Raw genomic sequence first — 16,903 nt, 5'->3', positions numbered from 1 at the left:
AATTGCCTGCAATTTACGTTCACCAGTAGTTGGCGTTTCAGACTACAGACTGCTGTACAGTCAGTCAAGCCTGGAGTTAAAGGTGAATAGCAGCACACATTGTGAAAGTGTTCCCAAATATATTCCTAGGACACTTATTTCACCAACTACAATTCCTTTTTTGAAGGGTTTGTGCCAAAGAATGGCTAAAAAAAAAAAGTCCTTAGAAAGTACTTGAAAACTCTTCCTATTAATTTTTGTTGAAAAATGGCTTTGCGGTTATACGTTCAGGCTTTTGAGCATCTTTTAACCACTTCACTACTGCTTGGCATTTTGCAAACCTGATGTCCATTCTTCAGACGTTTTCTGCTATGAAGCCCCTCCATAATTTACAATATATGTCAATGGGAAGGTGAAAAAAATGCCCAAAAGAAGACTGTGCGTCTTTTGTGAGCATTTTGTGAGATTTTTCAGTTTAAAAAAAATGCTAGCATTTTATTCATTGCTTTAAAAATCATCTGAAAATTACCTCTGAATATGATGAAGAAGAAAAAATTACAGAAAACACTCACTAAACACGTTAGGAAACATTAACAAAAACGCTCACGTTTAAAAAAGGTAAGCATTTCCTGAAGTGTTTTTCGCTTTAAAAATGCTTAGTTTTTGACTGCCTGACAAAAACGTCATGTGAACATACCCTAGGGGTGACAGAAAAAGAACAGGTGGTTTGATGCAAAGGTGTGCCTATAGATATCACAATGGAACTTGTTTGCAGGCACAAAGACCTAATGTGGTTCGGCTCCGTATTCAATTTGCCATTCGGCACAGAATTTATCCCAATGTCACCCTAGTTACAATATTTAACAATGCAAATTCTTGGCACGATAGGGGCAAAACAAACTTTATGATTGATTTTATTGTGTACTGGACCTTTTCCACCTGTACAATGGCTGATAAAAAGAAGAGTATTGCGGAAGGTACAAGATAAATCTGCAAGCTTTCTTTATCTTTTGTGGCCAATAAAACACATTTTTAGCAGATGCAGTCACTTGAAAATTAAAAACAACGGTTACTCTTTATTTCATAAATCATAAACAGTACACATGAAAATAAGCAACTTTCTAATATATCTTGTCAGAGAAATCCGCTTCCTTCTGGAGTATCATTTATTCTCAATTTTTAGGTAAAACCCGTATTCAGTGAAGACATACTTTCACATTACTGAGATAGGAGATGGCAGCTACTACTGATAATGTCGACAGGATGAGGTAGGAGCTCTGCCTCTAGCTTCTCCATCCTCCTCTTCTCGTCATTCTTCATAGAATCTTATCAGCACCAACTGTCATCTCATATCTTAGTAATGGTAAAATATGTCTTCATTGAATACAGATTTTACCCGTGAGTTGAAAATTTTGAGAATGAATGATCATTCCTGGTGGAGAAAAAAAGTAGATTTCTCTCATAAAATAAATTACAAAATTTCTTATTTCCATGTGTGCTATTTATTTATGAAAAGGACTTCTGATCATCGGCTGTTTTTTCTCCCTGAGATAAGCTGTCACTAGACTTCTCTGACGACGGCTTTCTCATAGAAAACACGAGCAGCCAACCGATCTAGCGCTTTTGGGTACAGGAGAGGCGGCTGACATGACTGCTGATGACAGCTATCTAAAAGTGCATGGTCGATTTTACATATAACAATAATCTTTACCAATCAATATCTACAGTTAATGCACATATATGACTCTGCTTACAACTAAATAACATTATAAAGGCCACTTTACTCAGGCCGAAAATCTTAATGCTTATTCCTGATTATTGGCCCTTGTAAACATGACAGTGATCAACAGACAAATGAGTAGAGCAACAGTTTGCTGGCTGATTGGATCTATAAGCGGATCTAAAAATCATTGTTGTCAGCAGAATATCTCCTCTTGTAAAGGGGGATGTACTGCTGACAATATACAAAGTACATGGGGACCGAAGTATCACATTACCAATCATTGGTCTGTTTAAAATGCCCTTAAACACGCTCTGATTGACTGCTTTATTGTCAATTAGTGCCAGTTATGGCCACAATTCTGGCCTCTGCGATCTCTCACCTCTAATGAAAACTAGTACAACAAAAAACACAACTTAAAAACCAGAGGACTGCTTCCAGGTCAGAGGGTGTAGAATGAATCCAAATACAGACATTTGCATGAGGTCTCAGAGACCCTGATATTTGTAATCTGACGTGACAAAAGAAGCAAAAATTACCGATATTATTTGTGCATTTCCTAATTATACAAGGCGAGAAGTGTAAAGTCCCTCACTTCAGTGATCTGTCTACCTTTTATTTCACATTGTATACAATGGCATCCATTTTCTTTGTAGGTCCAGAACTTACGACCATACTTCATCTCTGAGGATAACCGAGAATGATCCTTCAGCAGACAGGCGCCGTTCTATCACAAGCAATGTAAGGATATAAATTGGAAAATTTAAGAAAACAATTCTATATTTTTCACTCTTATAAATATTGAATTTGTTTAGCTATTTTTTCACTTTCCCCTTTTTCAAATGTTTTCCATAAGATTTTTAATTCTTTCATTATATTTACTTTGAAAATTACAGCTACCAAAGCATAATCTCTCATTCCACAAGCTATTTCGGGAAGTTCCTGAAGATGAAGAGTTAATAGATAGTAAGTTTTACATACCTTTTTTTTTCAATACTTGCTTCTTTACCTTGTTCACATGCTAAAATGGATGTTGTTGAAAGGTGTTTTAATTGGTTACAGATATGGGAATATCCATAATTGTATACCATCACTGACTTCCAAAATTAAGACTGTTTAACTATTTGCTCAGATTTATTTTATGACTAAAAATCTGACCCCATATTCTAAACTGACTACCATTAAAATGGCAGTGTGCATAGCATATTGGATTGCTGTGCTCTAACGGGGTTTGAAGAGCGTCTGCCAACAGATTTTGGTTATGTATTCTGCTCTCAGATTGTAGGGGCAGAAAACCTGATTCCAGCGATGTATCATTACTGGGCTGCATGTAGTTTCAATAAAATCAATGTTTTATCAGTAGGAGATTATCACTAGAGGACTGATTGCCTTGTACCATGTAGTCCTCCTATTCTGTGTAACCCCTCCTCCCCCACCACTGATTAGCAGCTTTCTGCCAGTATACACTGTACACAGAAAGCGTCAATCAGTGATGTGAGCGGGGTTATAAAGAGCTCAGCATTCAGAGATCTGGTTGATCTGTAGCAGAGAAAACAGGGATTTAATAAAACTGCACCAAGTAGACCAGTAAGTGGCACTGCTAAAATCAAAATCTCTGCACCAATATTATGCTGCTCTCAGATTATGTAACAAAAACCTGGTGACAGATTCCATTTAACAGTGCATTCCCCCAAGTGATGAAGGTCTGAAAGAAAGGCATCTAGCCATATTTAAAGGGGATCTGTCACTTTCTACATGCCGTCCGACAGATAGCATGGAATAGAGAAGAAGCTGAGCAGAATGGCAGGTTTGTTCAGATAACTTGCATTTTATTCACTGAAATCCCTGGTGGTTGTACACACTTGAGTCCAGTCCCACTCACTGATTGACAGTTATCGCTGCATGCCATCTTACAGGGAAGACTGTCAATAACCAAATAGGACCTCCCACTGGACTGATATGTGAACAAACACCAGGAATTTCACCGAATAAAATACAAGTTTTACTGAAACATTTCCAACAAAAATGTGCATCACCAACATCTGTCACAAAATGAATATAGTCACTCCAAACAATTCATATAATAACACACATAATCCCTTAAGGCCAAAAACAGGGATTAACTGGAGACACGACACAATTGAAAGTAAAAAGGCATATTTTTATTATTAAATTCATTAAAATTATTTTGTACTCACACACATATATATTTAAAATTAAGCAGGAAAATATTATTATCAGCAAAGCAGGGACAGATATGTGGGTCTCAAACCAAAGGCTAACTATATAAGCTAGGCAGACTAGAGACATATATTCAAAGATATTGTAAGATATTATTCTACAGCCCAAATGATGGACCAGTATGTATAAAGTGCTAGTACTCAGTATATATGTGGATCTCAAGTCAAAGGCTAATTATATAAAACAGGCAGACTAAAAATATATATTCAGAGATATTGTAAGATATTATTCTACAGCCCAAAGTAATGGACCAGTATACATAAAGTGCTAGTGCTCAGTATTATTCATCAAAACTTACAGTATTGCACATAAAGTTACCACATATGCCTGCTGACCAGTCAATATGAATAGAACTACCTATTGGTATAGTCCACCCTCTTTGTAAATATACTGCCAACATTAAGGTCCTAATTGATAGAAAGCCCACAATCATGTGGATTCAAAAACGGCAAAACACCGGGACCACAGTAAGGCATAGAAAGCAAGGGGACATTACCTATCGCCAAGTGGAGAGAGAAAATGTAGCCCACAGTTCCTGCTGCTGCACCCCTAGGGTAGGAACTGTGGGCTACATTTTCTCTCTCCACTTGGCGATAGGTAATGTCCCCTTGCTTTCTATGCCTTACTGTGGTCCCGGTGTTTTGCCGTTTTTGAATCCACATGATTGTGGGCTTTCTATCAATTAGGACCTTAATGTTGGCAGTATATTTACAAAGAGGGTGGACTATACCAATAGGTAGTTCTATTCATATTGACTGGTCAGCAGGCATATGTGGTAACTTTATGTGCAATACTGTAAGTTTTGATGAATAATACTGAGCACTAGCACTTTATGTATACTGGTCCATTACTTTGGGCTGTAGAATAATATCTTACAATATCTCTGAATATATATTTTTAGTCTGCCTGTTTTATATAATTAGCCTTTGACTTGAGATCCACATATATACTGAGTACTAGCACTTTATACATACTGGTCCATCATTTGGGCTGTAGAATAATATCTTACAATATCTTTGAATATATGTCTCTAGTCTGCCTAGCTTATATAGTTAGCCTTTGGTTTGAGACCCACATATCTGTCCCTGCTTTGCTGATAATAATATTTTCCTGCTTAATTTTTAATATATATGTGTGTGAGTACAAAATAATTTTAATGAATTTAATAATAAAAATATGCCTTTTTACTTTCAATTGTGTCGTGTCTCCAGTTAATCCCTGTTTTTGGCCTTAAGGGATTATGTGTGTTATTATAAAAATGTGCATCAATCTGATCCCTCGGCCTTATAACATCCTGCCTGCAGAGCAGATTCCATTTTCAATATGACTGGTTCCTTGTAAAGCCCTTTGATCGGAGAAATCATTGGCACTTCTTGATGACAGATTTCAATCAGTTAGTTTGACTTTGCCTTTAAAGTTTCAGTAATAAAAGTTCCTTACTGTACATTCTCAGGTTTTACTTGTGCCCTCCAAAGAGAGGTCTTGTACCAAGGACGACTTTATATCTCCCGCAGCCACTTAGGATTTTTTTGTCTAATGCTTCGCAAGGAAATCAAGGTGGGTTTCTATACAGCAGAGATCATTTGTACAGATGAATGTATTAGAATGCCTCCAGTGTTTATCTTGTGTCTAGTTTTAGGTTTAACCCCAGGAGCTGAGCCCGCAGTATACAGATGTTGTCTGTTATATATTTAGCATCCACCTCTAACAGCAGCAATCGGAGATGAGTTCTGATCGCTGCTGATAACCTCTTAAATGCTAAAGTCAATCTTTTGCTGTTCTGTGCTCCAATTGACTTCTGCTCCACAATGTGACCACTTAGTGGCTTTATTTTCAAAATTGTCAATTCCCAGGTAAAATCTGTAATCAGTGAAGATGAAGGAGGTTGTTCAGGATTTTTGTGACTGTTTTCTTGCTTTTTTTTTGGTACATTTTTTCAGCGTTTTTCTCACTGTCCTTTGGTCTCTGTCATGCATGTACATAAAATTCAGTGAAAAAAAAATCTCATTCTCGTTTAGGCACAAAAAACATTGAAAAAAAACATGATGTAAGTTCAGCTTTGCTTCCACCACAGAAGCATGAACACAGGTCACCAATGCAAGACACGTGAAACCATATTAACCAGAATTTCAAATGTACAGTGGGGGGGGGTGAATTGTTCAGGAATAGTTTGGCAGTGCATTGAGTTTGTTTGACACTATTTACTTTCACACTATGGAGTCTGCCATGGAGTTGCACAGGGCATTGTTTAATTTCACACCTGCCTGGGCCACAAGTATTGTTCAATCTTGCAGGTAGCTCAGCCAATGTTTACACTGTACACATCCCTAATTTAATTATACTGTACTAATACAAACAACTTCTCAGTGACCAAGATAAGATGGTAAAATCACAAAAATAAATGAGTTTCACATATTGCTGTACTTGCTTATTTTCACTAAAAACGCAGCAAAACCTGATAGCTATGTTCACACATCTTGGTTTTTCACTACCCATTACTTCCAATGGGTGAAAAACGCTGAAAAAACTCTGAAAGAAGTGACATGCTCTATTTTCCAAAAAAACATGCAAGGCACAAAATCCTGAACAAAAAAAAACCATGATGTGTGAACAGAGAATTCTGGTTTCTCATAGACTTTGCTGGTACTGCAAAAGGCAGCTGAAAATTTGCATAAAAAACTGCATAAAAAAAACATGATGTGTGAACATAGCCTAACAGTTATTGCACAACAATTTGGTTAATAAGTTGCTTTGTACAAATTCAGCATTTGTTGCAATAAAGTTTCCGTTGTTCTACATTTATCTACAATATATACTATGTCTCACAGCTCCATTTATAACTGTTTTTTATTCATTTATTATTTATTATTCACATTCATATATTTTTATCAGATAAGTTTATTCATTTTTTAGACAGTTACAAGTAATAAAAAAAGAATAATTCATATTTATTTTAAAAGTACCAATAATTATATGGTGCAATATCTATCTATCGAGATATATACCTCCCTTAATATCTATCTATATACACACACACACACACACACACACACACAATATTACGGTTAACAAACAAACATTGATAACATTGACAGACTGGTATAGAGGGGGAGAGGACCCTAAGGGGCTTACATTCTACAGGACAATGGGGGGCGTTGGAGCAGCTCCAGTGGTAGTGAGCTGGCAGCGGGGACGTTGCAGGCTGTAGGCTTTCCTGAAGACCAGAGTTTTTCAGGTTACATTTGAAGATTTCAATTCTTGGAAACAATCGAACATGTCGAGGCACTGAATTCCTGAAGATGGGGGATGCTCAAAAAAAATCTTAGGGATGCTTGTGTGAGGAAGGTGGGACGAGGGAAGGAGGTGTTGTAAGGACTGGAGATTACATGTGGGAAAGTATCAGCAGATTATTCTGGAGATGTATGGAGGAGAGAGGTTATGGAGCCTTGTAAGACATTGTTAGTAATTTGCTGAATTTGCTGGGGAATTGGAAGCCAATGAAGTGATTGGCAGGGAAGTAGCAAGGGCAGAGATGGATTAATTGAGCAGCAGCGTTAAGGACGGACTAGATGGGTGTCAAAGCGTTGGGAGGCCACAGAGGAGCATATTGCAATAATCTAGGCAGGAAATAATGAGGGCATGTACTAGCATTTTAGTTGATTCATGGTTGAGGAAAGTATGAATTGTGGAAATCTTGGAGGCGATATGAAGTGGTAAGGGCTTGGATGTGTGGTTGGAAGGACATTAGAGTCAAGAGTTACACCGAGGCAGTGAACTTGTGATACAGAGGAAAGCGTGATGTCGTGAGATGGAGGAAAGTTGATGAGTTCGGTTCTGTTCCCATTGAGCCTTAGGAAGTGTGATGAGAAAAGGATATGGCTCATAGACATTCTTGACCTCAGAGAGGTGACTTCTGCGCCAGAGAAGTAGATTATATTGTAATGTTGTCAGCAAACAGGTGTTACTGGAAGCTGTGTGAATACATCCTTTACGACAACCACACACATCAGTGGCAAATAATTCACACTATAGTAGTATAGATGTACAGCATATTACAAAACCACAACATAGTACTTGAAAGGTTTCTTTATTATGCCTTGTTTATGCATTGCCACCTGTGTTGCCCAAAAAATGTATTTCCTGACAGCTATTAGCATAGGATCTACCTTTCTGCAAAACCCGTCCTACTGCTTTCCTTCATCATGGTACATCTGACAGAAGAGCCTATGTTTTCCAGCCAGCATGCATTCACAAAGTAATGTAGGGTGTCAAAGAGATTGTTGAACTTTTCATTACAGTGTGAACCCTGTTTTAGTCTCTTCTTTTACTGATTGCTTTTTTTACTTTTCTGTTGTATATACATTAATTAAAGAGTACATATCACCATTCTGGGTATGCCCTTTTAATTAAGCAAGGAGTAGGCAGCCTCAGAATCTCACCTATTAACTAAAGTGGTCACAAAAATCAACTTCTGAGCCGTGGGATCCTGGCATGCAGAGCGGAATATCACAACCCTCCCCTGCTCTGCTCACTGTGTTTCAGCGAGATCCCATGTGTTTGTGATCTCTCATATGTTGCACTATCCCAATGCTGCCTGCCGTATAACTTAATAAGCTGTTAACGAGTGGTAATATCACTAATGATGTTACAGTCTGTTAACTGCTCAGTAAAGTAGGGGCAGCGCTGTACTAGTGCAAAGAGTATGATCTCGCTCTTTCATAGCGAGAAGGGCCGCGTAGGGTACTTGACCTGACTTTTGCCAGAATTTTTTTTTTTTTTTTTTTATGAGGACATCCTGGGCACTCTTGTTAACGGTTATTAAGAAAATTCACTACTTTGAGGTTGCTCACTCCCTTTTTAAAGGGAACCTGACAGTTGATGCATGCTGCCCAATCTACTGGCAACATATATTAAACGCTGGCTGCATGATTTCAGCTATGTATATTTTGATTTTTAAACACTTTCAGAGAAAACCATAGTTTAATAGCTGGGGACCGAGCTTTATAGGAGACTAGTTGGACAGATGGGTTTCCAGAGGCTTCTCTCTGCCCACTGCCCTAGAATAACAGGTCTCTTCCCATACACGCACTGATAGATTCAAGGGAAACTGGTGGGGAGAAGCTTCCTGAGATCAGCCCGGACTATCTAGTTTCCCATGTGGCTCAGTCTCTGCTCTCAGCACTTCTGAGTTAGGCTATGTGCCCACGATGTAGAAATGCTCCGGATTTTTCCTGAGCGTTTCTGCATCTCCCTGGCGGAAAAAACACATGCGGATTTTACATGCGTTTTTTCTGCCAGGTAGAAGCGTTTGGGAAGCGTTTTTAACATGCGATTTCGCATGCGGGTTCTAAGCGATTTTAGCATCACTTGAAAAGTGCTCGACAACTTAGTCACACTATATAAATCCATGCAACCAGCATGGATTTATATAGTGTGACCAAGTTACGATGCTGCAAATGCAGCATCAATAGTAAAAAAAAAAACAAAACCCATTATACTCAACTTCCGATAGCCCCAGGTCTCCTGTACGGTGCGTCCGGTGTCTTCGGCAGCTCGCGGTGGTGTAAAAGGACCTTCCATGACATAATTTAGTCATGTGACAGGTCACGCGACCGCCGACGTCAGCGGTCGCGTGACTTGTCACATGACTAAATGACGTCATGGAAGGTCCTTTTACCACCGCGAGCAGCCGAAGACACCGGAGAAGGAGACCGGGGGCCATCAGAAGGTGAGTATATGTTTATTTTTTATTTTAATTCTTTTTTAACTACAGGTATTATGGTACCCGGGTCTGGAGGAGAGTCTCCTCTTCTCCAGACCCCAGGTACCATCCGCGCATTGAATCGCTTAATATCCGCATGTGCACGTGTAGTCATGTGGATGTTATGTGGTCCAATGCAAGTCAATGGCGGGGAAAACGCCGCGATTACGCAAAATTAATGGTTGGGCTGCAGATTTTTCCGCAATGATAATCCGCAGCGGAAATTTCCGCAGCATGTGCACAGCACATGCGGATTATCATTGGGAAACATTGCAGACCTTCTACCAAGCGTTTTTTTTAAGCGTTTCTGCGGCGAAATTGCCACTGCGGAAACGCTTAAAAAAACAGATCATGGGCACACAGCCTTGGATATATTTTCCTTAAATCGTACAGCCAGTGTCTGATGCATGCTGCCTGTGGATCTGGAAGCAAATATCTGCTGTCAGGTTCCCTTTAAATAAATAGGGCAGCCTCAGACTGGTACTAGGTATTTTTTTAAGTTATTGTGGTGTAGAATAATGAATCCCTGTGAGAGATTTGGATTTCCAATGCTTCTGTCTATATATTGGCTGCCGATGGAGGAACGTGTGACCAGTGTCCAAGAGCCTTCTCCAATTATTAAAGACCTCACGTGGGAAAACCACTTTCCTAAAAGTGGGAGGCTAACAGACTGGTCTGGTCACGTGCTTCTCCATAGAACGCCCGCTGATGGACAAAAGTACTGCTTTAATTTTTAATGTTTAAGGTTTTTATTGTTGCAATTTTATAATTTTTACCAATGTGATGTGAGAAATGCTTTGCTCAGGTGATGGATATTTCAGAAATAATTTGCCTTTTAAACAGCAGTGTTTGTCTCCAGGAGTTCTGACATTCATGTGATTTATGCCTAAGTTTACATCCGTCTTGTAGGGTTGCATATGTGTACTCATAACTGAGTAAAGATACACTTTCTACTGTATGAAGCCCGTGGCATTTTCATTTTATTCACAAACTTGTATTTATTTAATGTCCAGGTCTTGATTCCTGTCAGTTCAGTGGTTATTGTTAAAAAAGCAAATACAGCTTTACTGGTGCCTAATGCATTGAGTGTCCGAACCACTGATGGGGACAAGGTGAGTGTGGCTATAATTGGAAATGATGTTTATTAAAGTGACTATGTACTGAAGGTGACTGCTTTATTGTCTATGTAAATAATCTTATTGGTTGGGGACAAACATTTTAATGTCTACCTATAGTAAATAAATGTTTTAAACTGGTAAGAAATTGCATCTACAGCATTAGGCTACCCCAGCCTGTTTCCCCTACATATATCCTATCAAATAAATGTATTCATAGGGTGCTAATACACCAGTGGAGACCAAAAGAGGGATGTTTTTGGCTCCATTGTGATGGCATATCTCCCCGGATACCTTTTCTTCTCTGTGTGGACTAGCGCAGCAGACTACACTAATCAGTTTAAATACATTTCATTATGTGTGTTTATTTTATGTAACATAGGAGCCAGGTATACATCTGAATTTTTTTTAGAATGCACTGTAAAAAGAACCTTATCAAAATTAACCTAGCCTCACTTTTTGTTAAAAAGGCAAAAGAAGCTAGTGTGAATAAAACTCCCTTTGGTTGCTGTCATTTTCATCCCTGTTTTTAAGGTTTGTTTTTTTTAATAGAATATGTTTACATACCCAATTTTTGTTGCTCTTTCCGCTAATTTTAGAACATTATAATACGCACCCTAACTTTCCAGTGTCACTGCAGTTTCCTAAGCACAGAAGAAATTAACTTTCTCATAGTGGCTTGCTGTAAAAGCAAAGTTATTAATTATAGAATAAAATGGAGCAGCATAGTGTATGAGAGTCTGGGTGGGTGTTAGTTACAAAAATCCAAAGAAAAAGCAGCTTTCCATAGAAATTTCAAATACTGTATTTTTCAGACTCAAGGATGCACCTTACTCTGAGATTCACCAAAGGTTTATGCAGCAGAAAATAGGAAAACATATTTTCTACTAACTTCCCTGGTGGTGTAAAGAATTGGGGGTGGTCAATATCACTAATCTAAAAGTACTAAGGTAGAATAGGTAGCTAATATGCCTGTTTATTGTTAGCGTGTCTCTGCAACGAGTATTATACACACTTAGCTTTACACCATGCACATTATATGCACAACTCTGCTGCATCCACACAGCTCTGTTTATACACAGTTCTGCTACATACACTCAGCACTGCTACATTCAAACAAAAACACAGCTCTGCTACATACTCACACACACACACATCCCGGCTTCATTCACACGCACGGCTCTGCTACATAGTAACATGCGCACGGCTCTGCTACATAGTAACATGCGCACGGCTCTGCTACATACTCACACGCGCACGGCTCTGCTACATACTCACACGCGCACGGCTCTGCTACATACTCACACGCGCACGGCTCTGCTACATACTCACACACGCACGGCTCTGCTACATACTCACACGCGCACGGCTCTGCTACATACTCACACGCGCACGGCTCTGCTACATACTCACACGCGCACGGCTCTGCTACATACTCACACGCGCACGGCTCTGCTACATACTCACACATGCACGGCTCTGCTACATACTCACTCAGATCTGCTGTATATACAATACCAAATTTTGAAATTCATTCCAAACATTTGACTAACAATATGACCAGAAAGGTCTTTCAGCTGGTCAGAACCAGTAGCATCCGTTTTTTTTTTTTTTGCTAAAAAGTGTGTTTTATAATCTAACAAATGCGGTAAGTGGGGACTTTATTAGAGAATGAGGCATTTTAGCCCTGGAAGCTAGGGCCTCTTTCAGGCAAATATGGTGTGTACAAATCAAATAGAATCAATACAGTAAACAGCTTAGAGAGGCAGGATACAATCACATAGTGAATACATATATACATCCTCTTATGTGCTACAATGAAATCCATTATATTGTGTAAAATACAATCCCATAGGAAGTGCAATATCCACAAAAGGTCCATACATGGTTAATTAATAATAGGATGTGAGGGATATTATAAGCAGCTCATCTATTGATAGATACAGCCTACCACTCAACTCCTTAATCTTATGTTATAACATCGTTCACATTTTATTAATAATTAACCCTGTATGCACTTAATATGGATATTTCTCAGCATATGATTTTGTATTGTACTGATTTTACACATAATGGATATCCGTGCAACATATGTCAAACTTTTCAAATATTTTAATGTTTAAAGGGATTTCCATTTTTCCCCTCAGTATCTATTTGGGTCTCTGCGGAACAGAGAGATGTGTTACCATGCTGTTCGCTCTGTGTGCGCTAATCTTCAAGTAAGTGTTGTCACATGCAGCAGGATGGAAAAATAAAAGTGCTGATGCTTGGGGTTCACACAAGCTTACCTTATGGTTTGTTTGTGGACAGCAATGCCTGGTTCGACCGTGAGTCACCTGACCCCAGCTGATCATATTACTGTACATACAATTGTCATATTGTTATTGTGATGACCCAAAATGTCCTGTTCACCGTACTGATTTTACATGGGTTTTGTGTGTTTTGTATTATCCCCGCTTCTCCTGCGTAGTCTTTTTTGCATTATATATGCTTTGCTACAAGTCCACACCTTTTGTCTGACCAACCCCATTCCTATCTGCTAATGTGTTCACTAAACATTTTTTGTATACAAGTGCTTGGCAATAATATTTTCAGATTTTTCAGGGTTCTCTGTTAACAATTACAACGCAGACTTATGATGTGCTATCTGCAATTAGATCTGCAGAATACCATTCCCCCATTCCTATGTTGTCTCACTCTGTTATAGTTTACTGGAAATATCACCAGTCCTTTGTTTACAGCAGATCTATATGCCATAAATTTTATCTAGGGAGCGAGGCATACTTGGGACTAAAATAAATATGTGTGGTCTATACAAGTGTCACATGTTTAAGAAAGTACAAATGTTTGGAATCACAAACAAAAGGGTAATTTATTTTGGTAATTGTGCATTGTTGCTTTTGCCCATATTCTTTTAAAAGGGAATCTTGTCACCAGGTTTTTGCAGCCTCATCTCAGAGCAGCATGATTTAGAGACAGAGATCCTAATTCCTGTAAGGTATCCATGGGCTGTTTGCTGTAGTTTTGGTAAAACAGCTGTATTGTCTGCTTCTGATCTACCGGTTCTCTGAATGCTGAGCTCTGTATAACCCCCTGATTTAACAGCTTTCTGTGTACTCTGTACATAGGCAGAAAGCTACCAGTCAGTGCTGGGGTGGGGTTATACAGAACTCATGACTTTGTAAGACTACTTGGCATCAGGATTATTAGTCCTCTAGTGATAATCTCCTGCCGATATAACAGTGATTTTATCAAAACTACAACCAGGGCTGTGGAGTCGGTAAGCTATACCTCCTACTCCTCAATTTCTATGCCACCGACTCAGACTCTACGACTCCGACTCCCTCATACACGGCTCATGTTTAAGTTCTAAATTTACTATAGCACAGATTCATCTCAGCTAAAAGTCTAGACCCTTAGATCAGGAATAGGACAGACATTTATAGGACATTTCAGAACTTTCCCAAATTCTTATGAAAACAATATTCCCCACAAACTGCATTGAACTACTGTACCCAATTTATTATATATTTTAGGAGTCTGAGTTGGTCCATTTTATACAGACTCCGACTCCACCAAAATGGGCTTCGACTCTGACTCCGACTCCACAGCCCTGACTACGACAAGCAGGGCAGTAAGTATGGAATCGGAGTCTCTGTCTCTACATTATGCTATTCAGAGTAGGTGGCGAAAACCTGGTGCCAGGTTCCCTTTAAATACTTAAAAGGAATCTGTTTTGCTGAGAGCATCATGATGTGGGGGCAGAGACACCGATTCCAGCAATGTATCACTTACTGGGCTGCTTGCTGTAATTTTGATAAAGTCGTTGTTTTTTTCTGCTGCAGGTGTAGCAGTTCTCTAAATGTTGAGCTCTGTGTAACTCCACCCACACCACTCATTGGCAGCCCATGTACAGTGTAGACATAAAGTGGCCACTCAGTGGTGAAACCGGGTTTATACACAGCTCATGAACATGCTTGACTACCTGGCATCAGGTTTACTAGGCTTCTACTCTCCTGCTGATAAAACAGTGATTTTATCAAAACTACATTAAGCAGCTAGTAAGTGACACATCACTGGACTCTGGGTCTCTGCCTAAATATTATGCTGCTCTCAGATTAGATAGCAAAAATCTGGTGATAGATACCCTTTAACAATATTACTTTATAGCAGAATAACTCTTCTCAAATATACCATCTAACAATATATATATTTTGTTTATTTAGAAGATTGTATATTATTATGCATTAAAACTGGAAATACAAAGAGAAGCTGGTGATAACATCATTTTGGCAATGGACATTTTTACTGTGTTTACATATTCTCATTTTCTTTTTACTATATGCATTTTTATAGATATTTAGTTTGTTTTTAATATTAAAAATTGGTTTAGCTATATAATAGGATTATCTTACAGTTCAGTAACTGTTAATAAGATGTATCACATGTTCATTCATAACACAATTGGTGTATGTTGGTCCATAATTTGCCATCTTTCTGCTTATTTTTTTGGTGAAGGGTGGAAGTGCTTGCAACACTCCATCATCAACTTCGGCAGAGCCAAGTTCAGAACAATGCAGTAAAATTCTGGTAAGGATTTCATAGCAAGTGGAAGATAACTACAGTAGTTTGGAGATCAATAGCATGAGACATCCTAAAGATTCTGGCATAGGTGAAGTTTGTGCTAACACCGTGTATGTGGTATCTTCTGCTTTACTTGCAGAATTCCAGTCATTCTGACCTAGAACAAACACCACATGAATCAGACAGTACAGAGAACGGTGCCAAAGAAGCGGGTGAGTAAAAGAGAGTGGAGTGGACAGAAAATAGTTATCACTGATAACTTTGCACCTCTTGTAAGATGCACTTAAAATGAGTTCACTAAATTTTTGGATAGTAAATTGATAACCTAATCTTCTGTGTTGTCTCCAATGACAAACACATTAGGATAGATCTATAAGTATATTGTAAAGGGAAAGAACTCAAGAAGGTCCTGAAAAAATGTTGTAGGTGGCGTGCAAACATGTTTAACAGTTCACCTTTTTTTTTTTAATCCTTTGACACTGCAAATATGGGTGGTTACAGGAAAACAGCTCGTCAGCCACAGCTCTGTGGCATACTTCTCATTGTCTAAGTGTTATGTCCTAATGGAGCAAACAGGTCAGACCTGACTTAGAGCTCTGCCTGTTCATATCTGTTACTATTACATACATATATCATACATTTTGTAACATTTAAAAAATGATGCTGACAGACCTCAAAGTAGTGACAGTTTTCCTACAGTCTCAGTAGCGGTATTATATAATATTGGTTTATATCATGTACTGCTATTTTATTTGTACAAATGCTTTCCCTTTAACACACTTAAGGCATTTACTGCATTATTTATTAGATAGCAGTCGTGATTCATGACATCCATTTTTAGGAATTAGGATCGGCTTTGCATGTAATACAAGAATATAGTTCTCAGTTCTGGTTTGCAGGGAAACTTCACTGTATAATATCCACTATAGGGTTTGTCTTGATAAGACAACTTCTTTAGACTTGACAGACTCACTGGCTTGTCTTGTCTAGGCTAACACTGTACCTCCATGTGCCTTTGGATTGCGTTATCCAGCAGCTGCTTACAGTCTCTTCTCTACTGAAATTGTTATGGGAAAATAGTTGTCAGCCCAATTATCATATATCTTAGCATTGTATTTTGTGTATGATCAGCTTTGATGTGTATATAATTAGTACATATAAGTCTATGGAAACTATTAACTCATTTGATAGTTTTTAATCATTATTGGGGAGCAACATAGCTGACACTTGACAGTACACCCTTATAATTTATTTAAAGGGACTCTCCAGTTCACAATAAATAGCAGGTGTCTTTATTAAAGGGGTTCTCCGGTCAAAATCAATAAGTCTGCAGTCACTGTGTGACTGCAGACTTATGAATCCCCCCAGCACACGCACTGTCGGTCAGTGGGCTCGGCCTCGCTCCATACACTTATATGGAGTGAGCCCAAGCCCACTAGATGGGCTCTGGCTTGGAGTATGTACAACTCATACATACCCTCCGGTCCTAGGTCAGGAACCGGC

At 38.7% G+C, this 16,903-nt stretch overlaps 1 protein-coding gene across 2 annotated transcripts in view; it reads left to right on the top strand.

Annotated features, from left to right (window-relative positions):
* Positions 1-16,903, top strand: part of LOC141149867 (GRAM domain-containing protein 2B-like) — a 94,073-nt gene that overhangs the window by 59,448 nt on the left and 17,722 nt on the right. For both annotated transcript variants that reach the window (XM_073636926.1, XM_073636927.1), the window contains exons 3-9: positions 2,356-2,440; positions 2,596-2,665; positions 5,394-5,497; positions 10,715-10,813; positions 12,964-13,035; positions 15,335-15,406; positions 15,540-15,612. In XM_073636926.1, the coding sequence (XP_073493027.1) occupies positions 2,356-2,440; positions 2,596-2,665; positions 5,394-5,497; positions 10,715-10,813; positions 12,964-13,035; positions 15,335-15,406; positions 15,540-15,612 (575 nt within the window). The remainder of the gene's footprint in view (positions 1-2,355; positions 2,441-2,595; positions 2,666-5,393; positions 5,498-10,714; positions 10,814-12,963; positions 13,036-15,334; positions 15,407-15,539; positions 15,613-16,903) is intronic.

Source organism: Phyllobates terribilis, unplaced genomic scaffold (genome assembly GCF_046119375.1).
Source record: "Phyllobates terribilis strain yellow unplaced genomic scaffold, ASM4611937v1 Scaffold_1__5_contigs__length_1240528914, whole genome shotgun sequence".
Lineage (NCBI taxonomy): Eukaryota > Metazoa > Chordata > Amphibia > Anura > Dendrobatidae > Phyllobates > Phyllobates terribilis.
The sequence above is the reverse complement of the archived record's forward strand: the minus strand, read 5'-3'. Positions and strand labels throughout refer to the sequence as shown.